Source organism: Coffea eugenioides, chromosome 5, assembly GCF_003713205.1.
Source record: "Coffea eugenioides isolate CCC68of chromosome 5, Ceug_1.0, whole genome shotgun sequence".
Classification (NCBI taxonomy): Eukaryota; Viridiplantae; Streptophyta; class Magnoliopsida; order Gentianales; family Rubiaceae; genus Coffea; species Coffea eugenioides.
This window is the reverse complement of record NC_040039.1, coordinates 47,317,457-47,344,111: the sequence shown is the minus strand read 5'-3', so window position 1 is coordinate 47,344,111 and position 26,655 is coordinate 47,317,457. Positions and strand designations below refer to the sequence as shown.

General features: G+C 35.5%; 6 protein-coding genes across 6 annotated transcripts; 5 read left to right on the top strand and 1 right to left on the bottom strand.

The window, feature by feature from the left end:
- Nucleotides 1-108: 108 nt before the first annotated feature.
- On the top strand, nucleotides 109-2,300 carry LOC113771894 (protein trichome birefringence-like 41). The gene is made up of 4 exons (XM_027316442.1): nucleotides 109-341; nucleotides 1,298-1,469; nucleotides 1,839-2,023; nucleotides 2,138-2,300. The coding sequence occupies exons 1-4, from the start codon at nucleotides 109-111 to the stop codon at nucleotides 2,298-2,300; spliced, it is 753 nt and encodes a 250-aa protein (XP_027172243.1).
- Nucleotides 2,301-5,008: 2,708 nt separating this feature from the next.
- LOC113772199 (protein trichome birefringence-like 41) lies at nucleotides 5,009-10,427 on the top strand. Its single transcript, XM_027316785.1, has 5 exons — nucleotides 5,009-5,338; nucleotides 6,804-6,975; nucleotides 7,599-7,777; nucleotides 7,890-8,048; nucleotides 9,744-10,427. Exons 1-5 carry the CDS (start codon nucleotides 5,115-5,117, stop codon nucleotides 10,033-10,035), a joined length of 1,026 nt encoding a protein of 341 aa, XP_027172586.1. The 5' UTR covers nucleotides 5,009-5,114; the 3' UTR covers nucleotides 10,036-10,427.
- A 1,921-nt stretch (nucleotides 10,428-12,348) lies between these two features.
- On the top strand, nucleotides 12,349-16,787 carry LOC113770367 (protein trichome birefringence-like 41). Its single transcript, XM_027314799.1, has 5 exons — nucleotides 12,349-12,744; nucleotides 14,121-14,292; nucleotides 15,598-15,773; nucleotides 15,882-16,040; nucleotides 16,276-16,787. Exons 1-5 carry the CDS (start codon nucleotides 12,485-12,487, stop codon nucleotides 16,574-16,576), a joined length of 1,068 nt encoding a protein of 355 aa, XP_027170600.1. The 5' UTR covers nucleotides 12,349-12,484; the 3' UTR covers nucleotides 16,577-16,787.
- Nucleotides 16,788-17,964: 1,177 nt separating this feature from the next.
- Nucleotides 17,965-20,529, top strand: LOC113772272 (protein trichome birefringence-like 41). The gene is made up of 5 exons (XM_027316859.1): nucleotides 17,965-18,281; nucleotides 18,609-18,780; nucleotides 18,922-19,097; nucleotides 19,596-19,754; nucleotides 20,160-20,529. Exons 1-5 carry the CDS (start codon nucleotides 17,974-17,976, stop codon nucleotides 20,494-20,496), a joined length of 1,152 nt encoding a protein of 383 aa, XP_027172660.1. The 5' UTR covers nucleotides 17,965-17,973; the 3' UTR covers nucleotides 20,497-20,529.
- Nucleotides 20,530-21,261: 732 nt separating this feature from the next.
- LOC113771893 (protein trichome birefringence-like 42) lies at nucleotides 21,262-22,967 on the top strand. The gene is made up of 5 exons (XM_027316441.1): nucleotides 21,262-21,542; nucleotides 21,853-22,030; nucleotides 22,147-22,322; nucleotides 22,419-22,577; nucleotides 22,676-22,967. Exons 1-5 carry the CDS (start codon nucleotides 21,262-21,264, stop codon nucleotides 22,965-22,967), a joined length of 1,086 nt encoding a protein of 361 aa, XP_027172242.1.
- Nucleotides 22,968-23,328: 361 nt separating this feature from the next.
- LOC113772231 (50S ribosomal protein L13, chloroplastic-like) lies at nucleotides 23,329-26,292 on the bottom strand. The gene is made up of 4 exons (XM_027316822.1): nucleotides 25,956-26,292; nucleotides 24,536-24,721; nucleotides 23,839-24,009; nucleotides 23,329-23,734 (listed from the first exon to the last, which is right to left on the bottom strand). The coding sequence occupies exons 1-4, from the start codon at nucleotides 26,205-26,207 to the stop codon at nucleotides 23,624-23,626; spliced, it is 720 nt and encodes a 239-aa protein (XP_027172623.1). The 5' UTR covers nucleotides 26,208-26,292; the 3' UTR covers nucleotides 23,329-23,623.
- Between the last annotated feature and the right edge of the window lie 363 nt (nucleotides 26,293-26,655).

The following is a 26,655-nucleotide window of genomic DNA, read 5'->3' as shown; positions in this document are numbered from 1 at the left end:
CAAAAGAAAATAAAACAAACAAATCCACGTTATCCACGACTAGAGATATAGAAACAAAAGCCAATATAGATAGGAGACAGAGAGGGATTAATTGTAGTTTCAACCATCATGAAAGTTGTAATTTTGTATCTCCTCCTCCATCTTCTTCACATATGCCAAGTCACAAGTGCAGAAAACTGCAACTTCTTCAATGGAAGTTGGGTGTTTGATTCATCATACCCACACTACAACTCAACTACATGTCCCTTTATAGAGCATGTATTCAACTGCCAAAGAAATGGCCGGCCCGATGAGATGTACCTCAAATACCGGTGGCAACCGCAAGACTGTCAATTACAAAGGTACGAGTTTTCTCACTTCTGGGCACCATCAATTCATTCATCAGAGCGTATTGGTTCCTAACACTTTTGGATGATTGGAATGATTTTAACATTGCAATGCATGCATGATCGCATATGAAAGTACAATTGTAGTATTACTCATTGACACTTGTATCCGTATAATGAGTTCTCATTGCAAGAACATGGAATTGATAGAATATTTCGATTGTTCTTACAATGTTTAATTAGCAACAATGTAGATCCTGATTCTAATACTACCGGCAATAAAGCCAAAATGGCACCTAAAAAGAAAACTTTTTTGGGTCGCGGCTACATGGACAACTAAGAAATTTAATCTCAAGCGAGGGAATTTGTTGTATAGAGTTTTTGATTTTGGAAGCTGAATTAGTGCATCCAGAAACCATATTACTGGTTCTTGAAAAAATGAGGTAGTATCAGAAGCTGTTGCATCTGTGATCTAACTGACAAGTTAGTATTGGAAGTGTGCTTGAATGTTCCTTTTCCTCCCCTTTTCAATTGGGATTTGCTGATGTCTTTTGAGTAACTAAGAATATGATTTTTCCGTAAAATTTTGAGCTAAAAGACCAGAATGTTCTTAGGGAAAAAAAATCAAATTTTCGTTCTTTAACGTTGGGGTGATTGAGGAAACCTACTCCGAAAAAAGACAATTCTATTCATGGGGAGTAAATACTGCCACACCCAAGCACAGTAAGATTTGTTTGTTAAGGAATTCAACCCTTAGACGACATGTAGCAAATTGTTCCACTGTGATTAATTTATTTAACTCGTGTCCTTCCCATTGTCTGATTTTCTGGGCAACTTGTTAGGAATGATATCTTAATTCTAATCAGCAATCTTCTCAACCAAAGAATGCATTTTTTTTTTTTTGGAAATTTTCAACCGGAAAAATATTTTAGTCGTGGTCTAAAATGTGAAATTAATTTGATGCATTGCAGATTCTGTGGCTATGACTTCTTGCGAAGATTCAAAGGGAAGAGCATCATGTTTGTGGGTGATTCTTTATCACGGAATCAATACCAGTCGTTATTATGCTTGTTGTACACATCAATGCCCGGAATCAAGTACAAAGAGATGAGATCAGGCGACATCTCCGTAGTACATTTCTTGGTAAGTAAGCTTATCCTGTAGCACAACTTGAGCTCAGATGACTCGTTTATTTGTTGAATTAAATTATGGATACAGAAATCAAACTCAGCACAAATTTTGGAAAAAAAAAAGAAATGGGAAAAAATTCCAAGTCTTTAAAATGATCAAGATAAGTCTATGAAATTAATTGTTCAACATTGCGTTAAACTCCAATTGATTATGTTCTTCAAAGAAACGTTCAGAGCAATGTTATTAAAATCGCGAATCGAATCATAGGATCGTACAATTTGAAATTTTCTTTTCCCATTCTCGCAAATCCTCCTTTCTACCATCTGCTAAATTTCGGAACGAAGAACTTCTTCTGCCCATCAATTATCTTAACCTTTGCAGGATTATGAAGTTCAAGTAAAGCTTGATAGAAATCTGTTTTTGGTGGATGTGGCACGAGACAAGGACAAGATTGGTAGGGTATTAGTATTAGACTCAGTTGCCGGGAAAGCCCGTCATTGGCTGGTAAATGACGTGCTCGTCTTCAACACATTTGCTTGGTGGGGAAGAAGAGGATCTATGCAACCGTTAGTAGTGAAATCCCGTCGATCTGTTAAATCTACGCATAACGCTTCTTAGCTTGAGCAAAATTAAATATTGTTTTCAACATTAATTGAACAGATTTTGATGTGTAATCGCAGATGGGATTTCATTAAACTCGGAGATAAGATAATGAAAGACATGGACCGGCTAGCTGCTTTGGAGACGGGACTCACGACATGGGCTAGATGGGTGGATGCAGCTGTTAATCCTAATAAAACAAGGGTTTTCTTTCAAACCACCTCTCCAGCGCATTACAAGTGAGTTTCCTAAAAGAAATCACTATATCTTTCTTTCTTTTTTTTTTGGGTAAGATGATCAATGTATAATATATCCACAACACATCACACGTCAAATTTTATTCTTGGTGTCAAATTTATACCATAAACGAATGGGGTTTTTTTTGTTAATCTGAATTACAAGTTTGATTATAGTTAGACTATCCCCGTCCTTGGTCTCATTTCTATCTTGTAATCATCCGTCAAAGCAGTGGCAGCGAATGGGATGAACCTCACACCAGAAACTGCGGTAGGGAGACGAAACCGGTCCTTGGTTCGATATACCATGGAAATTTGCCGTGGGGTTTAGGTATACAGAAGAAAATATTAAGCAAGATCAAGAACCCTGCCTTCAAATTATTTGATATAACACACCTCTCGCAATTTCGCAAAGATGCACATCCATCTGCTTATGGCGAGTTTGGAAGAACTGGAATGGACTGCTTGCATTGGTGTGTAGCCGGAGTCACTGATACCTGGAATGAGATTCTGTACAATATTTTTCTCTAGAATGATTCATGTTATAGCAAGACAACTAATTGCCTTTAAATTTTGGACCTAATAAACTTATTTGTCTAGAATGATTCAATCAGTTGTTTGACAGGTGGCTGAATGATACCCAAAATTTGAAGTCATCTTTAATTAGCTACAGATAATCCTTCCCCGGTCCTCATTCGTAGTTGAATTCATTACTGTGATGAGGACATTAGGAAATTTAGTTAGAGTTGTTATGTCTAACATTAACTAGAAAACATGTCATATGATTGCATGCATCGAAATCTGGCAAACTGATCAATAATGTAGTTTTTAGAGAGTAAGTAATGCACCTAATGTTGATTGGGTGTATTTTGCACCTAATGTCTTGAATTAAAAAAAGTTGGTTTCTAAAATTTATCATCAAACACCTTTTTGAAGCTCGAAGAATATTCTGCTTAAATTCAAACGGTGAATGCATATACAGGAAACAGGCTTTTATGATCATGTCGGAATATCTTGCCGGCCTTAAGTCATCTGCTCGATGGTTGCCGAGAACCCAATGAATTTGCTGATATTATTTGTTTGGGAAGGATTTTCTTTGTATTCGTATTAATCTAATTAAGTAACCAGATTTTCAACGATCCCTAGAGTAGAACGAGAATGAATATCTAATGGTTTTGGTAACAAAAATAAATAAATATTCGATATTCATGTATCAGAGAAACAAGAAAGGATGTACGCCAGATTGTTGTTTTTCTTTACTTTTTGGGAGGATAATCTTAGTCCTTGGTAGACATAAATTGAGTCAAAATTCTAACATTTATTAATCAAATACGAAAACAGAGTCGGTGACTCTGTTTGGATCCCTCTGTTTTTCAAAAATTAGTTTTTCAAATACTTTTTAAAAAGTACTCTAAAAAGTAGTCTAAATTTTTTTTAATGTTTAAAAAATATCCCAATATATATTTTAAAAACTCTACTACTCTTGAATATTCCAAAATATTTTTTAAAAATATCCCAAAATATACTCTAAGAACTCTGCTACAGTAACATTTTTCAAAAATACCCCCAAAAACAGCTAATTTTTCTGAGCATTTGCTCTTAGGATGGCCGATGATTAGATGCCTAATAATGAAGAATTTTTCTAATGTGTACCTAATTATGCATTCATTGTCACACTTAAATTACGCATAACTTACTATATTAACACATGCAATCATAATTAATGCACTCTCCTATATTTAGACTTTTTTTTGAATTAATTATACTTTTCTAAAAAAAAAAAAATCTAATTACTAATAGTAGTATTCACTAGACATTCGTTAGTCAAACTGAACGAAAGACCAATCACTTCACCGAAAATGTTCATCTGGGTTCTCTTTCTATTGCTCAAATTATGTACAATTAGTTTTGATTAGTTTACGTAAAACAAAAAATGGCTACTAGTAAGTTCAAGAAATACGTGATAGAATCCTTTTCCCCCAAAAAAAAAAAAAAAAAAAGTGATAGAACTTCATTCTATATCCTTTTCCTTTAATAGTTCTTTTTTTGGGGTGTTTGCTTTCATACTAAATACTTGGATGTTACATCCGCTGCAATCATTAACAGTTTAGTAGTAACAGCAGAAATTGGCATCAAGTAATTGACGTTTGACATGCTTCCAAGAACTACCACTATCTGATCTGCCGCTTCCGACTGTCTATTTGCTAACAATAGCTTCCTTAGTCTTTTACCTGTGTACCTACCTGCATGGGAGAGAGAGGGAGTTAGTCATGCATTTTATTATTTTTATGCAATCAAATTTTTTTGAATTATCCTCATCAACAAAGACCAAAAAAAAAAAAAGAGAGAATATAATACGAGTTAAAACAATAAATTTGATTTTAACCTGGTTTTAGCTACCATATTGTGATTTTAACCTGGTTTGTCAAAACAATGAATGGCATAAAAAAAAAAGTTCAAATGCTTCAATTAACAAATCTGTTGCCTACGTAGGATTTATCATTGTCCGCTGTTGATTAACATAGTAATTAACTGGCTTCCTAAAATGCCTCCAAGAAACTGAAGAATCCAGGTGGACCCTTAATATGATTCCCACCTCCCTCTAATCTCAGCCCCATCCCCTCCCGCGGTATTTGTTGCCAACCAGGTATATATATATATACGTGAGGAAAATGGATAACATGAAAACCAGAAGGAAAGGAAAGAGGCTCGATCGAGGCCATTCCTTAAACGTTTCTCTCTTGACCAACCGCCAAGAATTCTTGCCTTTTCTCCCCCTCAGAGAGAGTAATTAAATTGTGGGTTCGCTCCATTCTTTAGCATGTTTTTCATCGTTTCTCTTCTTTTTCTTCCTCATCTTCTCCGAGCAAATGCAGAAAACTGCGACTTCTTCCAAGGAAGTTGGGTTTTCGATGAATCGTATCCTATGTACAACTCCTCCATTTGTCCCTTCATAGAGAAAGAATTCAACTGCCTGAACAATGGCCGGCCGGACCACCTCTACCTCAAATACCGGTGGCAACCTCAAGGCTGCGATTTAGCAAAGTATGTATCTTGTCCTTTACTGTGATTGGCTCATCCAATTTGTCCGCATTAACCTGATAATGAACCATGAACAGCAGTAGCTTTATTTAAATTCAGGTGATGCACACAACTATAGTATTATATGCACTAAATCAATGAGAAACTATGGATAATGAACTTTGATTTGTCAATTGCACTGCCCTGTAAAGTATGCCAATTCCCACACGCTAATCTTATTACAAAACATTTACACCTTGCGTATGTAAATCATTTTCGAATTCTTATAATGAATCCAAATGGGGCCTGAATTGTCTTTTCAAGGACAGTAATAAATTGCTAAATAATTTAGTAAATTCACTTGCTTTATTTGGGAATGTTTTTACATTAAGTGAATAATCTTTTATTGCATAAGCCGTGTCGGATTAATGATTGAATGCCATACGTAACTAATTATCTCCAGGTTATAAGAATTGACTCGTCATTGTACTTGGCTTTGTCCTATTAAAGCTAGTTGTGGCGGTTGCTTGAGCATTTTTCTTTTTTCTTCTTTTGAAGCTAGATTCTTTGTTTGTGGAACTTATCCTAAAATGTGAATCGAGGGGAAAAGGAATAGAAAATGAAATTCTTAGGGAAGATGAATTTCTCCTTTTGGATGTCTCAGCTTCAAAGATTGGCAAAAAAGCTACTTGGAGAAATGACCATGTGATAGTTGGAAACTTGATGGAAAGGCTCCCATTTGAGTAAAGCTATATACCTAATCAAGAACAATTAACTCACTTCAAGTGAGATTAAGAGGGGTAGCTGAAACCATAACCAACCTTAATTAATCATGTAAACAAGATACTACTCTAGATTATATATTATGCTGAAACTAACACATATAGTTGGCTTCATCAGCAAAAGAAATGTAATGGAGACAAACTTCATTGTAATTTGCGGGACATAAGATTCCCAGACAAGGAATCTAAGATCCATATATACCAATGATTGCCACTATATATATCGTACCAAAAACAAAGATTGCTGCTTTATTTTCTCAAAGAAGTTCACTAATGACTAAACTACGTGAATCCAAAACAATAAAAATTCGTGCACCGTTCGGAATCAAAGCTGTTCTGTGAAAAAAAAAAAGAAAAGAAAAGAAAAGAAAGGAAAATTAGATAAAGCTGTTCGTTGTTCAGAAGCCTACACACCTTAAAGACTCGGTTTTCTTTTTCTTTTATAATTTTTTTTTTTTTTGGTAAAGAACGCCTTAAAGATTTGGTGGTATTGTCATTTGTTGCTTCATCATTTTTCTCTACAGTCTGACTCAACCATTTAAACGTTATTATGTTAATTAACTAACTTATTAACATATTCGACTGCCCATAATCCCTTTTCTCTCCTCGAGTGATTACCAGGGTATTTACTCCATCAACTCTTTATAATCTGCTACTCGAAAAACACTAAAACCCCAATTTATGAAAGCGTTGCTGGTCTCATGCAGATTTGACGGCCGTGCATTCTTGCAAAAGTTCAGAGGAAAGAGCATTTTGTTTGCAGGCGACTCTCTGACTCGTGATCAGTATATGTCCCTGGCCTGCTTGCTCTACACTAGCGTGCCGGGGACAAATTACAACATGACAAGAGTAGGCCTAATCTCCACCTTGAAATTCTTGGTAAGCTTAATCTCTTGGCTTGCACTCCGCAAATGAATGTCATTATCCACGAATATAAACAAATGAATACAAGATTGAAAATCTGAATTGAAAAGTTTTGAAGTGTGGACCTCTAATTCTCCAACTAGTGGATAATGATTGGGAAAACAAAGATACAAGCAAGAAGCGTGTAACAACGAATCAACCAACCAAGTTGGCAAGTTGCTTCAAGCCAACTTTGTCCTGGTTAGGCGAAAATTGTTAAGGTGGTCCTCCTGCAGTCCCTTTCTTTTACTAGTGCAATCCTGCATCTGAAACTTTAGGCAGATTTTTCACCTAGCAAAAACTTTGATCTCTATTCTATGCTGAACAACCTGTAGCCAGCTTCGTGAAAATCAACAATGATAATGATCCCTTATCTAACATCATGGTCCAACAATAATCCAATCATCGTTGACATAATTTTATCGGATTTGACGACCAGTTTTAGATCGAATTGAAACTAACCAGACCTTGACCAGTTTTAAATCACCTGAACTGTACTAAAAAATTCAATCCAACTTCAGAAAGTACCTGTTCCTGCAACAACTTTAACTACTAATTCTGCCGCATCAATTATAATTTTCAATTGTATGTTGCCACAGGACTATGGACTCACACTGATCCTTGATAGAAATGCCTTTCTGGTGGATCTGGTGCCAGAAAAGATCGGTGTAGTTCTAAAACTAGATTCAGTTGCAGGAAGTGAAAAGCTATGGTCAGGTCATGACCTACTTGCCTTCAATACATGGCATTGGTGGGGCTACAAAGGAGCTCAACAACCGTTAGTTCATGTCCCATCAATTTTGATAATCTTTCTTTCCATACTGTATTTCCGAGCCAAGCTCAAGAATTCTTCAAGCAATTGAATTCTTGAATAACTGTTGAATGTGCAGGTGGAAATATATTCAGATAGGAACAAGGCTCTTGAAAGACATGGACCGGATGGTGGCTTTTGAGACCGCACTTGAGACATGGGCTAAATGGGTGGACACAAATGTAGATCCTGCTAAAACCACCGTTTTCTTTCTTGGAGTTTCTCCATCCCATTACAAGTAAGTGCTCCAAAATATCACTTCTCATTTTCGAGATGAATTATGGAGTATCGTATAAAACTTCCTGCGCTTGCGGGGGCCCCAACCAAAACAAAATGTCTTCTTTGTTGACATGATTAGATAATGCCTTTTAGTCACTGAATTATCTTAGATTTAATTCTCATGTCAAAAACCTATCCAACTACCTACTGCTTAAACAACTTTCATGCAGACATATATCAACAAAGACAGTTGAAAAATTGAAAGGCCGTTCTTGTTTCTTCTTTAACTAGTTTTGTACCCATTCGTTGAATGGGAGTTGTTTAAAAATAATAAATTATTTAGTGTTGTTCATAAAAATATTTGCATAAAATACAAACTTATTGTATGATCTATTATAACCTTTCTTAAATACATTACTATGTGCACATTGTTATTCAAAAATAGTCTTATAATGTAAATTTAAACATCTATTTCAGTGATTAATAATTCAAAAAAAAAAAAACATTCGACAATATGATAACATTTAAAAACTTGAAAATAGGCAAGATCAAATCTTGGCTGATCTTCTGTAAACAAAAGAATGGCCAACCCGTTACCAAAACATCAATTTTGGTACTTAATATAAATGGCTTAAAGGTTAATGTGAAAAGAAAAGAAGTCGAATGAAGTATTAATAAAAGATCAGAATTTAGAATCAATCAAGTCATAGGAATACAACAACCTTCTAAATCTGTTCACAGCTAATAGAAGCAAAATGAAAACATAAGATGTATTGTGCTCTTAAGTAAAAAACATAAAAAATCTAAATAGTCTGATGTATATTGCATGACGTGAACTACTATATGACAATGAACTTGATGCCTTGCCATTTATGTAATCAGTGACACCTTCTTGTTCTTTAGAAGCTTTCTACCAAAGTCTAAAAAAAACATTGAAAACTGCACAAAATTTTTTTAACCCAAGAAACCTAGAAAATAAAAAAAAAAATTAGTACATTGTTGAAGACAATTAATAAATTGTCAAAGGCAATTAAAAAATCGTGTCACTACCCTTCTCACCCCCCCTCCCCCGCCAACTACCCTTCTCACCCCCTCTTCTCATGTCAAAAACCTATCCAACTACCTACTGCTTAAACAAGTTTCATGCAGACATATATCAACAAAGACAGTTGAAAAATTGAAAGGCCGTTCTTGTTTCTTCTTTAATTTGTCTAAAGTTAAATAAAAAAAATCCTTAACAAATCCACTTTCTTTTTTTTTTTTTTTTGCCAGTTAACATAATTTAAGATCAAAAAAGAAAAGAATATAGAAACACCTACTATAGGATACTCTATTTTTTATCACACTAATATTTTTTCAAATATCTTTTTATCTCACACACAAAAAAGAAAAATACTATACTCTTATTCCGAAAAAATCTTCTATCCACTGTAAAGTCCTCTATACAAAAAGAGGTCATTCATGATCATGTACCTTTTTAAAAAAAAAAAAAAAAGTGTGGAGAAGGGGGAGGAGGAGGAAGAAATTAAACCCAGAACTCTAATTTTTAGTATCTCAACATTAACCACTGCACTAAATTGATATTACTTTTGCCTTTTTCATAGTGAATGTTACATAACCTATAGTATGAATGTGTGCAATTACAATCCGATGCTGTATCTTTCTCTCTATGTCTTCCCCCATTTCACTTCATTCTTTAACTGGTGAACAACAGGGGGAGTGATTGGAACCAACCTCAAGCGAAAAACTGTGCTGGGCAAACTCGGCCGGTGCCCGGGCCAACATATCCAGGAGTATTGCCACCAGCTTTAGCAGTGCAGAAGAAAGTATTGAGCGAGATGAGGGTTCCTGTGAAATTGCTGGATATAACCACCCTTTCTCAATTCCGTGTAGATGCACATCCGTCCTTTTATGGCGCTGCAACTGCTGCTGCTGACTGCACCCACTGGTGTATAGCTGGACTGCCTGATACCTGGAATCAATTACTATATAATCTTCTTTATTGATATACAGAAAAAGAAAGCAAAAAAAAGATATCAGAATTAATCATGGATTTCACACCAAATAGTAGAAAACAAGTACCATACAAAATTCTCTCACTTGGGCTGTTGGTGAGATTAAAGAATCAAACCTTGCCTCCTACCAGCCACTACACGTGGCTTGCCATTTTTAGTGGCTTTCTCCGACGGTGGTTTCCGTTGGTTAGGTTTCCCTTTCTCCTAGAATAGGATATTAGTAGGTTATAGAAATGTTATCGTTGTGACAAAAAAATAATTACGGTACAAAATTCTCAACTTTGAAGAATTATATTATCATACTGTACAATACAAAGGAGCACCAGAGAGGCCCCACTCATTCAAAATCAAATGTAATCCAAAGGAGTTCTTGATTTTTATTTTTTTTTTGTTTTGTATGTCAATTATATATGGAAAGATTTCCATGGTGCTTCACTTTAATTTTTTTTTTTTTAATTTTTGTCTTTCGAAAATCATGAACGGATTTGGTAATCAATGTAAGCAACTTAGGACCGGAGTTAGTGTTATACTTGTACAGCTTAAAATCATGAAATTTGAGAACTCTTTATTAAAAATAAATAAATATACCTTACCAAAAAAAATTGTTTAGAGCTAAATTTTGGAGACGAGCAATTGAGTACCGGACATTTGGTGCCCCTGCCCGCATTGGTACTACTTTCTTCTTTACTTTTACATTTTAATCACAGTTTTTTATTTTGCTGCCATAAAATGTTACATAAATCTAAATTAGTTTAGTTTTAACTAGCTAAGATTGCTTTCTAACTTCTTCCTAATATGGACTTAACATTTCTTTTAAAGTTACATATATACACCTTGAAATGAGAACTGAAGTTTGTTCACGGGTGTCCATCGGAGCGTTCGTTAAGATATATTTTGGAAATGTAAGATTAATTAGAAAAAAGTAAATAAATACAAGTAACGGAAGGTATGATTAAATATAGAAAGTATATAAATGTACGGGAGGATAATAATTATTGATATGTGTAATATAATAGTAGATTAAGTGAATTTTAAATTTGTTAATAAGTGCCTTTAAAAAAAACTTGTTTCTTTTTAAATTCATCTAAATTAAACAAAGATGTGTGTGGGAACAATCAATTATATTATTCATACTAAATCTAAATTGTGAGTTGCGGAACAATATTTAATTATTCACAGTAAATAGATTCTTTATAATAGATTCTTTGTCTCCACCACAAATATACAATATGTCTCTGTTAACCAAAACGATAAACTTGCCTTGTTTGAATTGCATTTTTCTGGATTTTTTGTAAAAAAATTATTATAGCGATATGATATATGTGAGGTAAAAAGGTGATTGGGAAATGTGTTCACGAAAAACGTACCAATTTTTCTTTGAAAAATTGCTGTCCAAACAAGGCCGACCGGTGATGTATTATGTGGCATGTCCTATTAATCTTATAGCGAACAATTATGTTTACAACATTTGAGAATGTTAAGCACCTTAGATTGATTTGGTTTAAGTATCCAAATTCATCTAACCCAGAATAATTAACTATTAAAGAGCTTGTGAATGCTCTCAAAAGATTAAATCTTCAAGACTCTTTACTATTACTGTTAAGGGTTTTCCTAACAGGGTGCCTAATTGACACCGATCAAAACACTTAAATTTTCCTCAACCCATTATGTATATATACATACTAATAATTACTACCCTCATTTGCATTTATACATTTTTTATAATTAATCTTATCCTTTTAAAAGTTTAAAACTTGAAATACATTTTAATGTGTCACAATAAGCACTCGTTAGACAGACCCTAATGTTAATTGCTATTGTCCAAACTACTCTGATATGGAGTTATCCAAAAATGTAAGGGTATAATAATTGTAATTTTATATATATATTCAAATATTAAATTAAGTGATCCTCGACAGAGAACCATGGTTCATTTCACCCTTTATGAACGTAAATATGCGCTATTTTAGGGTCCCAATTGCTTTGCTCTTTTTCACATGACAATTGACACCAAGTTTATTCTTGCAAGCTGCAAGTTGTCAAAGGGACCCATTTCCAAACCAAAAAAAAAAAGAATATATATATATATGTCAAGCGGACAACTCCCTTTATCTAGAACCAAAATTAAAGGGACCCTATTTTCCAAAGCTGTTACACTTCCATTTAGCCATACCTCCCCCAGTTACAAACCTAAAAACAGAAAAAAGCAAAATGAGCTAATAGGAAATCAAGAAATATATGTCATAGATATACATGTACATGTCCTCCATATAACTATATAAGCGGCTATGTAGAAAGATCACTACAATGTGTGTGTGTGAGAGAGAGAGAGAGAGAGTGGGGGCTGCAAGAAGACAGGAACTTGTGAGTTTTGACATTTCTCTCTTCACTCCCTCTCTCCCTCTGAAGGCATTTTGCTTTTTCTCACTGCCCTGAAGGAATGAATTTTGTCTGGGCTCACGGCAAATTGGCCATGCTGCTCATTCCTCTTCTCCTGCTTCTCGTTCTTGAGCTTCACCAAGCAAATGCAGGGAGCTGTAATTTCTTCCAAGGAAGTTGGGTCCCTGATTCTTCCTATCCTCTCTATAACTACACAGCATGTCCATTCATACAGAAAGAATTCAACTGCTTGAAGAACGGCAGGCCCGACCAAATGTACCTTAAATACCGGTGGCAACCCCTGGACTGCCAATTAGCAAGGTCTGAGCTCTTCTACCTGTGCATATCTCTGATCATTAGTCTTCTTTTCCCATCTTTTATGAAATTTTGGGTGTTTTGTTGCTGTCCCTTTCAGTATTATCATTACAGACCGCTACTACTGTGCAGTGGCTCATTAAGTTTCTGCAGCACCATAAAGCTGCTCAGACTTAGTCTGCAGAATATTAAAACCATATGTGCCATATTTCTTCCTCACAACATATTAAGTAAAGGTCGACCATTTATTAGCTCATCTTAATCCTGCCTTTCTTGTACATCAGCATAGAGAAATGGGGTTGGCATATGCAGTTTGAATCAGTATAACTAATTAAGAATGTAATTACATGGTATTCATGGGATAGTGCTAAGTTCTAAATCTACCTCTAATTGCTTGCACTAATTTTTCTGCCAACTTTGATTAAGTAAGTTAAGATGGCATGTTAGTTTTGAGTTGTTTAGTTAGGCAGATTATGTATGACCCAACTGTCAAGAACCAAATTGTCACTATATGAGTAATGCGCGTCATGTGACCATAAGATTGATTAGGGTAGAAACTTTTTTGTGATTGTACCTCTTATATTGTGTAACACCAATCAAGTGGTAACAGCAATGATCACCTGATGGGAATCTCCAAGAAAACAATTAAACCAATGCTTGACAGCCATTGGCTATAGGATTCTTCTCTCCCTGCATTTACAGAAAGGCAAATAAATTACTATACTAGGTGATTAACAAACTTATATCTACCAGAAGAGTTAGATTAGTGGGACAAAATGAATCTAATTGCATATTACTTGTCAAGAAAAATTACTCATTGATTATAGGTAGAGAACGGTGAGATGGGATCCTTGTGAATTCCGGCTCTTATTCACGTGGGAAGGAAATGAATTAGATAGGTTATTATTATTGATTGAATCACATCTTACAAGGTAGAATGTCTTGTAGCATTATTCCTGTGCCCTATGTTAGCCGCAGTTTTGGAATTCTTGGCTCAATGTAAATCACATACTAACACATAATCAAGTTTGGTGCTAAACTAATCATAACAATTTGACGACTCTCGGGTCACCAACAACATCACTTTCTTACCTCACTAGCAATTCTTTTTCGGTCCACAATTATCAATTCCACTTCCCTTTTTTATACTTCTTCCCTTGAATATTACTAGCCCGTGAAGTACAAACAAAATGTATTAAAATGAGACCGTTTGGATTGTTATTTTCTAAGATTTTTGTACAAGAATATACGGTAACAATTTTGAATATAAAAGTCGATTCTCTTTAAACACCATGAGTGCTTCGGTCCAAATATTTGATTCAATTTTGCCATGTTTTTCTTAATGTCATTCGTGATTCATAATGTGACATTGTTGGTTGCAGATTTGATGGTCGTGAGTTCATGCAGAAATTCAAGGGGAAAAGCGTCATGTTTGTCGGTGATTCATTGAGCCTAAACCAGTGGCAATCACTAATTTGCATGCTTTACACCTCCGTCGGTAGGACAAAGTACAATGAAACCAGAGTAGGAGACGTCTCCATTTTCACATTCATGGTAATTGCTTGATTCACATGACATATTCAATTGCAGCATTTTGCTTTCTTGAAAAATTCAAAGTTTTTCAATTATATCTTGAAGTTTTCCAATTGGATAGGATAAGCTCTTATTTTCACGAAACAAATTTTGGTAAATTACCAATTTGACTGAATGAATTAATAATTATCATACATCATCCACAATTTCAATAATGATTTCATTGATGTAAAAATGAATTTGCCCATCAGATAATTTGGGGTTTCTTGGATCGACTCATGTGTGTATAAGAACAGTAATAGGAGGTACTGGTACAGATCAAGATCAAGGAATGTCCAATGTCACGTGAAATTCTATTTTGACTAAAGGACCTCAACAATACTAAATTGAGAAAATAAAGGAAACAAGAAATGTTGTGGTCCTCCATCCCAAGTCCAATATGAACAGTTGGTCTTCTGGATATGACTGCAAGAATTGATTTAAATCAGACATCAATTACAGAAGAAAATGCTGGCATTGCCAGATGGGTCTTTTTCTTATCACATGCTTGTCCCATAACCCTTGGCTATTAATATAGGTGCGAGAAACCTCATATTAAATCAGTTAAATGCCCATATTAAATATAGGTGCCAGAAACCTCTTATTAAATCAGTCAATTATTAACTTGTAATAATATGCGGTTGTGGGATGAATTTAATTCCTCAGAATTTTAATCTTTATCCCAAGCTGACAACCCCTTTAAATTTGTCTCCTTTTGATTAAGTGAGGCTTCCAATTTAGCAAAAAAAAAAAAAAATTGTGATGTACAGAACTTGGGACTTAGAATGTGTACTAATCCAGAAAATTTCTTGGAGTGTATGTCTTGTGGCGACATGTATTTATCGCCTTGGAACCCGTTTGGATTGTTTTTTTAGGAAATTTTATAGAAAAATATACTGTAACGATTTGATGTATGTAAGATAAAACGGTAATTGAAAAACAGGCTCACGGAGAATCCAAAAAATTTTTGGTGGAAAATTGCAATCCGAATTTATAGGAAATTTGCATTTTCCTTATTTTTGTAGTGAAAAAATATATTACAATAATTTAATACATGTAAGGTAAAAAAGGCAATTGAAAATGTGTTTACGGAAAACCCAAAAAAATTTTGGTGGAAAATAGCGATCCAAATTTAAAGGAAAGTTGCATTTTCTTTATTTCTGCAGTGAATATTCATTTTAGCCAACCTTTCATGTGATTGCTAATCATATTTTAATTATTTTTAAGTGTTGTTTTTGAATCACATTTGGATTTTTTTTTCTCTTGGTAAATACATGTATGTTGCAGGATTTTGGAGTAAAAATTATGCTAGACAGAAATGTGTACCTGGTAGATGTTGTGATGGAAAAAACTGGCAGGATACTAAACCTAGATTCAATTGAGGGTGGAAAGCTGTGGAAAGGCTTAGACGTAATAATCTTTAACACATGGCATTGGTGGAACCGTAGAGGTGAAGGACAACCGTAAGTTCATACAATATACTCCATGGTGTTCGACTATTCTGTGATAAATGATGAGCAAAAACAAAACATTGATGAAATTTATGTCATTTGTGAAAATATACTGCTCAGATGGGATTACATTCGAGTTGGAAATCAGACATTCAAAGACATGGATCGGATGGTTGCCTTCGAGATGGCACTCAATACTTGGGCTAAGTGGGTGGATGACAATATTGATCCTGCCAAAACTACTGTTTTCTTCCAAGGAATTTCTCCCTCACACTACAAGTAAGTATTTCTAATGGAAATCCCAGAAGAAGCTGCCAAACATATGCATGTATCAGTTTAGAAATTTCAGAAATCTTGATTTAGCTTTACTAAGTAATTTACGATTTTGCCAACTGAGTAGCATATTTTGGAGGGTCATAGTCTAAAAATGCAGTCTTGAATTTGTCACTTTACATTCTTAATCTAACTATCTTGTTTTGCCAATTGAAAATGGTCTTTGATTAATAATGTAAAGTGGAACTGATTGGAATGAACCGACGGCCAAAAGTTGCGTAAGACAGAAAGAGCCGGTGGTGGGCTCAAGATATCCAGCAGGACAACCACCAGCTCTAACAGTGCTAAAGAGAGTACTCAACACAATAAAGAAGCCAGTGAAATTGCTGGATATTACAAACCTTTCGCTGCTGCGAAAAGATGGACATCCTTCTATTTATGGGCTTGGCGCAGCCACTGGGGGAATGGACTGCAGCCACTGGTGTCTTCCTGGAGTTCCTGATACCTGGAATCTGCTACTCTACAATCTTCTTATTCTTTGATTACTTCAGTAGCCATTAGCCATTTTTATATCATATCATTCTTACTACAATAAATTTGGACTAAAAATTAATAGTAGAAATACAAGTTTGATTGAACATGATCATGCAAGAACGTCTATGTAATGTTGCTATTCTATGCAAACATACAGTATATTTCATGGAGAAGTAGAACTAGTTTTTTAGTTGAATTGATTGAGTCACATTTGGATAATTTGTTTTCTTCCTTACTTAGATGTTACATTATGTAGTCTACGTATGCATGGGACCAGTGAAAGTTACTGCAATAATGCTCGGTGGGTATGACTTGACAAAAGATTAGCATCATATTTGTCTTTTGCAAATTTTAGTAGATATCTCCATTTTTTTTTGGTGATCGGATGTTCATATATCAATTCATTACGGTACATTTTTTTTATTTAGATAGTCAAATATCCCTTTTTTTGGTTTGGATTGTCATTTTTCTCAAAAAAATTTTCGTAAATTCATTTTTCAATCATCTTTTTACCTCACATACAGTAAATCATTATAGTATATTTTTCTATTATAGTATATTTTTCTATAAAAACTCCATAAAACAGCAATCCAAACGGTGTAGTTAGTCGTTTCCTAGCTACTTCTGCCATTTTTCCCCCCTCCATGAATATTATTCAACACCGGGGGTTTCATTACGGGTCAAACCACAAACAGCATATTATATGCCTTCGTAATTAGGAGAAATATGGGACCCCATTTTCATGTTAAAGTGTAACAGTCAAACTTCTGGCTAATGTAACAGGCAAAATTATGTTCAAATAAAAGTATGTAAAAGAACTACAGAAACAATAAATGTGGTGTCAAATTAACTAGCTTCAAAGTGAATAATGAAGAAACAGAACAGGAATATAACATTAACTTCACAACTTTAAGGTTTCAAACCCGTTACCTTCCAGACGAAACCGATATTAATATTATTGTCATCTTTTTTTTATTTGCTCTTAGCGATGTTGTTGCCATTGTTTCAACAAGCTTTGGGCCTCCCTTGTTTCTTTGAGCAAGCAAACCGGAAATAGAGGAAAGAAGGCTTTCCGTAGAAGACTAGATTTGAAACTGAAACAATCATGGAGGAGGAATGATGGATAAAAAGGAGTATACTCCACTGCAAGGACACAGCTCCCACCAATAAGTTCAGCTGCCAAAAGGAGCAAAACAGGCCGGGGAATCAACCCCAAACCAATAAAAAAAATTGCAGATCCCCCCCCCAAAGCCATTCAATCTAACAACTCAAACACCACTAGGCACCAACTAACGGCCTATCAAACTCATCTTATATGGCCTTTGTTTTCTTCATTAAAAGCTTCATCATGCTGCATTCTCCCTTAAGTTCCCTCACCTCATCTCACTCCTTTTCTTCTCACAAGATGGGAAGTGGTCAATTTCGTTCTGTGAATACTTTTCTTCTAATTATATGTCTTTTTGTCATATTTGTTCAACAATCATCCAATGCCTTGTTGCTAGAGCTTTCTCATAACTCTAAGAGATCATCAGAATCAATTAGCAGCGGCTGCGATATCTTCCAAGGAAGTTGGAGCTACGATGACACATATCCCCTTTACAATGCGTCTTCTTGTCCATTCATCGAGAAGCCATTTGATTGCCAGGGAAATGGCCGCCCTGATCAACTCTATCTCAAGTTCAAATGGAAGCCCAACCGATGTGAATTGCCTCAGTACGTTTCATTATAGTTTACGGTTTGTAGAATAGTATACCCAAGGAGAAAGGGATATCTTTTGTTGTAAGAGTTAGCACAGTTGGTAAGGCGTTACGTGCGCTAAGCACAAAATAGATGTTGAATTTTAAATCCTCATCCCATCCCGGCTTGATGATCGCCAATTCCAAAAAACCCAAAAAAAAAAAAATTTAATGTTTCAACTATAAAAGTGTTTTATTTTTGTGGTGATCACATTTAGTACCATGTTTAAGTTTGACATTTAATTTGATAATTAGATAAGGAAGGCCAAGAATGTAACCTACATGTTTTTTTTTTTAAATGCAGATTTAATGCTCCACATTTCTTGAGGAAATTTAAAGGGAAGAAGATATTGTTCGTAGGGGATTCACTGAGCCTCAATCAATGGCAGTCCCTTACATGCATGTTGCACGCAGCTCTGCCCCAATCAAATTACAATCTTCAAAAGAAAGGCAACCTCTCTACTTTTACTTTCAGGGTGAGTTTCTCTGATTTTATGTAGGCTCATCTATTAATTTTTGATCTCATGCATGCCTTTTTAGCTTTGATCATTTAGTGCAAGAAAAGCAGACTCTTCCATTGATTAATTAATTAATCCACATTACGTGAATGATGGCAGGAATATGATGTTTCTTTGATGCTATCTCGTAACGCATTTCTGGTGGATTTGGTGGAAGAGAATAACAGAAGAATTCTGAAGCTTGACTCCATACAAAATGGGGATGCATGGAGGGGTTATGACGTGCTTATTTTCAACACTTGGCATTGGTGGCTCCACAAAGGAAGATCAAGATCGTGAGATTGTGCTACCAATATTCTTCAATTAATGTTTAATGTTCTTGAGAAACCAAACCTTTCTGTTTCGACAAAAATCTGGGTTTTATTCAAGATCAATCTCTATATGATTTTTAAATCCCAACTCGTATATTTCAAAAATAAGAAACAAAAACACCATGAATCTTGTTTTTTTTCCTCCTTGGTAACGACTTGTTTAGGAATACAAGAGTGCAGACCGATTTAGCATCACTAGACATTGACATGCATAATTACAGGATCAAATCTTGGTAACAATTGATTAAGATACATTTTGGAAAGGAAAATGCCATCATTGTTAGCAAGAAATTCAACTATTTTCAACATTGCAACAGCTTGTGAAGTCAATCCCTTCGGTATTTTTATAAAATAAAATAAAAAAAAGAAGTAGTGATATGTTCTTACTAGTGTATTTTTTAAAAAAAATTTTTAGTAAAAAAAAAAAGAGATTTTTACTTACTGGTCTATTTTGGATGTCAGGTGGGATTATTTTCAAGAAGGAAACAAGGTTTATAAAGACATGGATCCTTTGGTTGCATTTGAGAAGGGCCTGAAAACATGGTCCAGGTGGGTGGACTCTAACGTGGATCCTTCCAAAACCCAAGTCCTTTTTCAGGGCATCTCTCCAACCCATTACGAGTAAGCCCTTCTTCCCTAACAAACAAAGTAGTCCACTATTGATCAGAGTGAAGTCCTATGGGACTTGTTCAGTCGTTCTGACTTGAAATTATTTATTTGCTTGATTTTAGATTTTAATTTTGAATCATTAATATTTTTTATGTTCTTATTTTTTTTAACACCTACAATTTAGAATTTTTGATAGAAATAAAAAAAAATTTGAAAAAAAATCTAGAATGGCTTGAATTGATTCTGATCATTTTCTATAATCACTTTCTGTATGTAATCAGCATTTGCAAAATAGAAAACAGACCAAAACAAGCCTTCATTTTGCCCCCTTGCTTCTAACTTCTACTAAGATTAATGAAATGACATATTCATATTATCTTCTCTTTATTTCCTCCTTCATATTGTATGGTATTATAGTGGCAAGGAATGGGATGCTCCAATAGCAAAATCTTCATGCATTGGGCAAACTCGGCCGATCCTGGCTCCTGAATACCCTGCCGGACCACCACCACCTGCGGCGGTGGTGAAGAAAGTACTGGCTAACATGTCCACCCCGGTGACTTTGCTAGATGTAACCACACTTTCACAGCTAAGGAAAGATGGGCATCCTTCAATTTATGGTGATGGCCCTGATAGCCATGAAGAAAAGGATTGCAGTCATTGGTGTCTACCTGGTGTTCCTGATGCTTGGAATGAACTATTGTATGGAATCCTTGTGAGAAATGGACAACTAAAAAGACAGTTGATTCATTAATTGATTCAATTAATGCAGCTATCTAGTGAAGAAAAACAAACTATTGTTGAATTTTATCCTTTTCTTTTTGGATAGAATAATGTATTTGTTTTTATTTGGTTGAAGCTAATGGTGACACTTGTACTTGTACGTGACAATTGCAATCAAAGGAGCATATATTTGCCCTTTCGCCTGGTAATCACTACAAGGCAAAAAGTCAGAATTTTAATAGAATTTGATACTCTTCTGATTCTCAAATGAGACAACTATGCCTCAAAAATTAACAGAATTCTCTAATAAAAGCAAGAAGTTAGTAGATGAAATGAAATCCATCTTACTGGAAAAGTTCATTACAAGAAGTTTGACACTTGAATAAGGCAAAATGCCCCTTCTAGATAGATAACCACTGGATCTGCTCTGTACATTTTTTCAGTCATTTGCATCAATGGAAAGTGATCACTTCCTAATATTTAATTGATACTATCTCAATGATGAATTGTTTGTTATTCATTATTAAATGGATGAAAGCTCAGGTTTCCTTGAATTATTGCTAATAGAAACATGCCACATAATATCCACAATCTATTTTTGTAAGCTGCATGGCATCCAAGCCTCCTAGGAAACTGTAAAGGACATACTACTAAGAACAAACTTCCACACCCTGTAAACACTAGGCATTTAGGAGATGCCTTAATTGCTGCTACTTATTTTAATAATAATAATAATAAAGTTTCGTTACTTCGTCAGAATTTAACTCTCTCTCCATAAAGGACAAACTTTACCGAAATGGGTACACATGCTTCTCGCTGCAAAATTGTGGTACTTCTTTGCCTTGTTGCATTTCTGTCTAACCAATCAAATGTGGAATGTGAAGATGAACAAGGAACACAGTCAGAAAGCTGTGATCTTTTCAAGGGAAGTTGGGTTCTTGATGATTCATACCCGCTTTATTATGATGCATTGAGCTGCCCCTTCATCGATCCTGGGCTCAATTGCCAGAAAAATGGCAGACCTGATAGTATGTACCTAGAGTACAGATGGAATCCGATTGGTTGTGAGCTTCCAAGGTAATTGAATATATCCATTTAAGCTGCCAAGATTGATTGCATGTAGTTTAGCTGTATTTGCTAATATCTTTCATGCCCCACATTCCAGAAGTTCAAGAACGTGAAACTTTGTTCTCTTTTTGTTTCTTTCTGTCCTTTTCTCCAAAAGCTGCTGAAGTTTTTCCTCTGTTGTTTCTTAATGTCAATCTGCTAACATTTGAAGAGGGATGCTTGTGAAATTTTTATTTATTTTTTTTTGGTTAATAGTATATCTTGCTATGGCGTTTTTGTTTGTTGGGCTGATAATGATGATGAGGACAACTTGGCACAGGTTTGATGGTCAAAACTTTCTGCAAAAGTTCAGGGGTCAGAAAATTATGTTTGTGGGGGACTCTTTAAGCAATAACCAGTGGCAGTCACTAGCCTGCATGCTGCATTTTGCAGTCCCGAGTTCTAATTATACCTTAGTGAGATCTGGTGGAGGAGCACTCTTAAATCTTTCTTTTCCGGTAGGTTGGCAACTTATTGTGGAAAGAGCAAGATAATCTGATGAAGTTCACTCATCTTAACTTGGCATGAGATTTTAGCCCCATTTTCGCTGATACTCTGTTTTTACTTGTGGAAGGAATATGGGCTGTCGACAGCGTTCTTGAAGAATGGATTTTTGGTGGATTTGGTGGTAGAGGGAGTAGGCCTTGTTCTAAAGCTTGATTCCTTAAGTAGAACTCAGCACTGGAAAGGGGTTGACATTCTGATTTTCAACAGCTACCACTGGTGGATACACACAGGAAGACTTCAAACGTACAGTTTTATATTCGACTGGAATTATTGAAAACGACTTTTAAATCCGATGAAACAGGGAAATCTTAATTCGAGTGCCTTGATTCTTTGTTACAGATGGAACTATTTTCAAATTGGTGAGAATCTGATTAAGGACATGGATCGCATGGAGGCATACAGGATTGCCTTGACAACATGGGCCAAGTGGGTCGATTCCAATATAGATCCTGGCAAAACTAAAGTTTTCTTCCAAGGAATTTCTGCTGTTCACAATCAGTAAGCTTCAATACTCCTCCTTGTAAAATATTTGGCTTGTCTTAGTTTTAACATTTTTCAGAATATGTTTCTGACTTGTTGCTGGGAATTATATCCAGTGGGAGTGAATGGAATGAACCAGCAGTGCAGGACTGCAGGGGACAAACTAAGGCAGTAGAAGGAGCAGACTACCCAGGCCAACATTATCCAGGGGAAGCAGTGGTTAAGGATGTACTAGGTAACATGACCAAGCCGGTCTACCTGCTAGATATAACATTGCTTACTCAATTAAGAAAGGATGGACATCCATCAAACTATGCAGATGGGGCTCTTGATTGTAGTCATTGGTGCCTTGCTGGAGTTCCAGATACCTGGAATGAACTCCTGTACGCAATGCTGCTAGAGAGCTAAGTGTAAATTTTCCTAAAACATCCTAGTATACCAAACTAATAGTGCAACTCACTTTGCGCGAAAATCTTGAACCTACAGTAATACACATTTCGGCATGCCATTAACTCGTTTGATTCGTGAGAAAAGGGTAAAGGCAACATGGTTTTCAGTTGGCATCTAGTTTTCGATCACTGACAGAACCGGAATAACTTCTCACGCAAAATAGAACGAGCTCCCTGTATGATAGGAATAAATATTTGGCCATCCTGTCCGCTTTGCATATGAATTTTATTAAACTTAACAGATATCATCAAAGCTGTTTATCTTTTCCTTCATCACCTGATAAAGAAAGGGAAAATCATTGCAGAATGAAATTGAACTGTTGATATTAACTCCTTGACGTGATTTTACCCACGTGTCATGATGCAAATAGCCAACAGACTTTGGTTTTTAGAGAATCTCTCTCAAAGCTTCGAAGCTAATTAAGAGAAGTATGCTGTATGAGTACACAATTGAATCTGGTTAATACATCAGTTGGACAAATGAAACCTACAAAATGACCTCCAAAAAAGGTGAAATTTTAATTAGATGCTTCAGATAGAACTGACGAGTGATGCTGAACCAAAAGAAGTAGAAGGTAAACTGACAGCTGATCTCCTAATAGATTTGGATACTATCTACTTCTGTATCCTTTTGTCCCTTATGGGCAAGTCAATGGGTTTTTGTGCCTCGTGAGGATGGTTTGGGCCTTTATATACTTTCAGATGATTGAATAATGCTCTTCCGAGCTGCATATAGAACAAAGAATGTGAATAATTAATGGCACACATAAGATGGGATAAGCAACAAGTGATTGTTATCTGTGAACTTTATATTGAGCGCAGTTACTCACCCGCCCTTTTGGAAGCATGCCACGGACTGCATGCTCAATGATTCTTTCAGGAATTCTCTTTTGAAGCTGATCAAAGGTTTCCACTGTCATCCCACCAGGTCTCCCTGAATGCCTTCTGTAAAGCTTTTGGTTCCTCTTCTTGCCAGATACGGCTACCTTTTCAGCATTAACCTTTGACATATAAATAGAGCATAAGTGCTCACTTGAAAGAATAAGGCAAGGCATTCAGGTTAAGCCATCATAGTAATGTCCTTGGAGACAATTCAAAGACATTAAACAACTATGTCAAAATGTGGAAAGTTACACGAAATTACAGGAGAAAACATATCCCAGTACAGACTAAAAAAAATCAGCCATATAGGCGACACATGCTTTGTCCTGGATAGAAATTTGGGGGAAAAGACAGCCTCTTCCCCAACACCATTTCAAGCAGCCAGAAGAATCCCTTGCTTCCATCACCTTTAGTTTTCCCAAATATAATGCTTTAGTTTGACTAAGCACAGTATTGAGAAAGTACTGAAGAAAGAAAAAATGTTCAAAATAGAATGAGAAACATGCAAGGATCATTCTATAACTTAATGTACATATGGGAAAAACCAGGAGTTTTCCATGACAACCCACACCAGAAAGAGGTTGGTGGCCAAGAATTAGAAGAACTTAAAACACACAGAAACTCCAGAGTATAAAGAAAGCATACCACTATGACAAAGGCTCCCATGTCCACACTAGGAGTATAAGTTACTAGATTCTTCCCTCTGATATAGATAGCTATAGTTGAAGCTAATCTGCCAAGAATTTTATCAGTCGCGTCAACGATGTACCAGGGTTTATCAGTATTTACATGATCTGCAGCTTTGGGATACCATGTTGTGTTCCAAATATCCTGGACAAGTAGAAAGAGAACAAATGGTTATCAAATTCTCAGTTCAGCTAGACATGGGACATCTATATGCTCTTCCCTACAGAATCAACAATCACACTGCATCAGAAAGGCACATATGTAGATGAAATATTAACACTTTTCACCCAGTACTTCCAATACCAATTTGCAAGTGAGAAAATCTATAAGAAGACACACGATCAATGGAGAATCATTAAAGAAACGAATGATGCCTACTTAGTGAGTCAAGATGAGAGACCAAGTATATGACTTCGAAAACAGTCAATATCACATATTATGGAATCAAGTTCTAATTGCAAGGAAGCCATTCTCTTTAGACAGTAAACAAAAGAGTGGAGCTTTCTCAGTAACGTACTAATTCGAATGCGGCAAAAAATTGGACTGAAATTTACCCAATATGGTCCTGAAATCGCATGCTGAACGATAATTACCATAATGGTGCCAAGGTGGAGCATAGTTCTCTTCTTTTTACTTCTTCATTAGATTGTTGAATGTCTTTCCCATAGCTAGTAAAGTTCGATAGATACGGGCACAGGAGAAAACAAAACTCCCTACTTCCAAATGGTGCTATAATAACTTCCAAGGTCCTTCCCATATAAGAAGGTGCAAGCTGCAAATCTTCGTACATAAACATCCCAAGTTTCTACCAGGAAAATGTCATCTAGCAGAAATGCGACAGTTGATGAGATACATCTTTTCTATTTCCTGGTAATTAAACTAACTTTTGGCATTTAACTTCCTCAATACACGAATCGAACAAGGGATTCTATACCCAGTGCAAAATACGAGTCTCAGAAATCACTCTCCAGACTGAGTTTATCCAATTATCCACCATCTATATCGTCCCTAAAACAACTTAAAAGTTGCAGATTTTTAAAATACTAAAAAATGTGGTAACATCTCATTGCTGCACAACAGCTAGAAATTTACTCATCTCACTTAATCACTGTTGCCTCCTAACAAGCAAGTTCTACATCAGCATTTTCGCAGCTTATAGCCACAAAGCTAATCAAAATAGCAGCGAGAGAAAACCCAGACTAATATCATGTTTCCAAAGAATGATAGAACCATAAAAATTAAGGGAAAAAAAAAAAAGCTCAATCTTGAGGTGCAAAAGGAATTCAATTGGAGTTTCCATCTCTTTCCAGCAAACACCCTGATGATGAAAAGATAAAATCTTTTTTACATAATTAAAATGGCAAGGAAGAATTTTTACAGGGCCATTAATTTCAGATTCTTCAAACATCCATCTCTGGTCCACAGGGATGTGAACAGCAGCATCTTTACTTTGGCAGCGGACAAGGGCATTTGGTTTGGTTCTGATGAGGGACGGCCTTGTCGATGATAAGCCGGCAGAAATTGAGAATCCCATAAAAGGGCTCTTCTTTACAGAAGAAGAAGAAGAAGAAAAGGCCACTGGCGAAGAGGAGCTAAGAAACAGAGAAGATGTAGAACATTGTATTGCCATTTTTGCTGAAAATGGACTCTACTTCTTCCTATTTGGCCTTTGCAGAGCTATGCAGGAAGTAGCAGCAGAGAGTCGCGATAGAGAGGTGAAGATAAGATAGGGAGCAAAAGGACTTTTGGTTTTTCTCTTTTCTTTTTATCTCATTTTCTGTCGTTTGTTTTTTATTTTATTTTATTTTATTTGACGTTGTTAATTTGTTGTTGAGTTAAAGAGATCACATTTATTTTATTTTATTTGGTGGTGTTAATTTGTTGTCGAGTTAAAGAGATCAAAATGTGATTTTGCCTCACAAAGAGATTTGTTATGCCAAAATCTCGGACTTTGTCGAATCTTTTGGACTCTTCTAACCATTGCCAAGAAAATTATGCTGGACGATTTCTTGCATTTTGAGTAATAAAATATCTTTTTTATTAAAAAATATAAGTTTCAGAAAATCCAAATACATTAA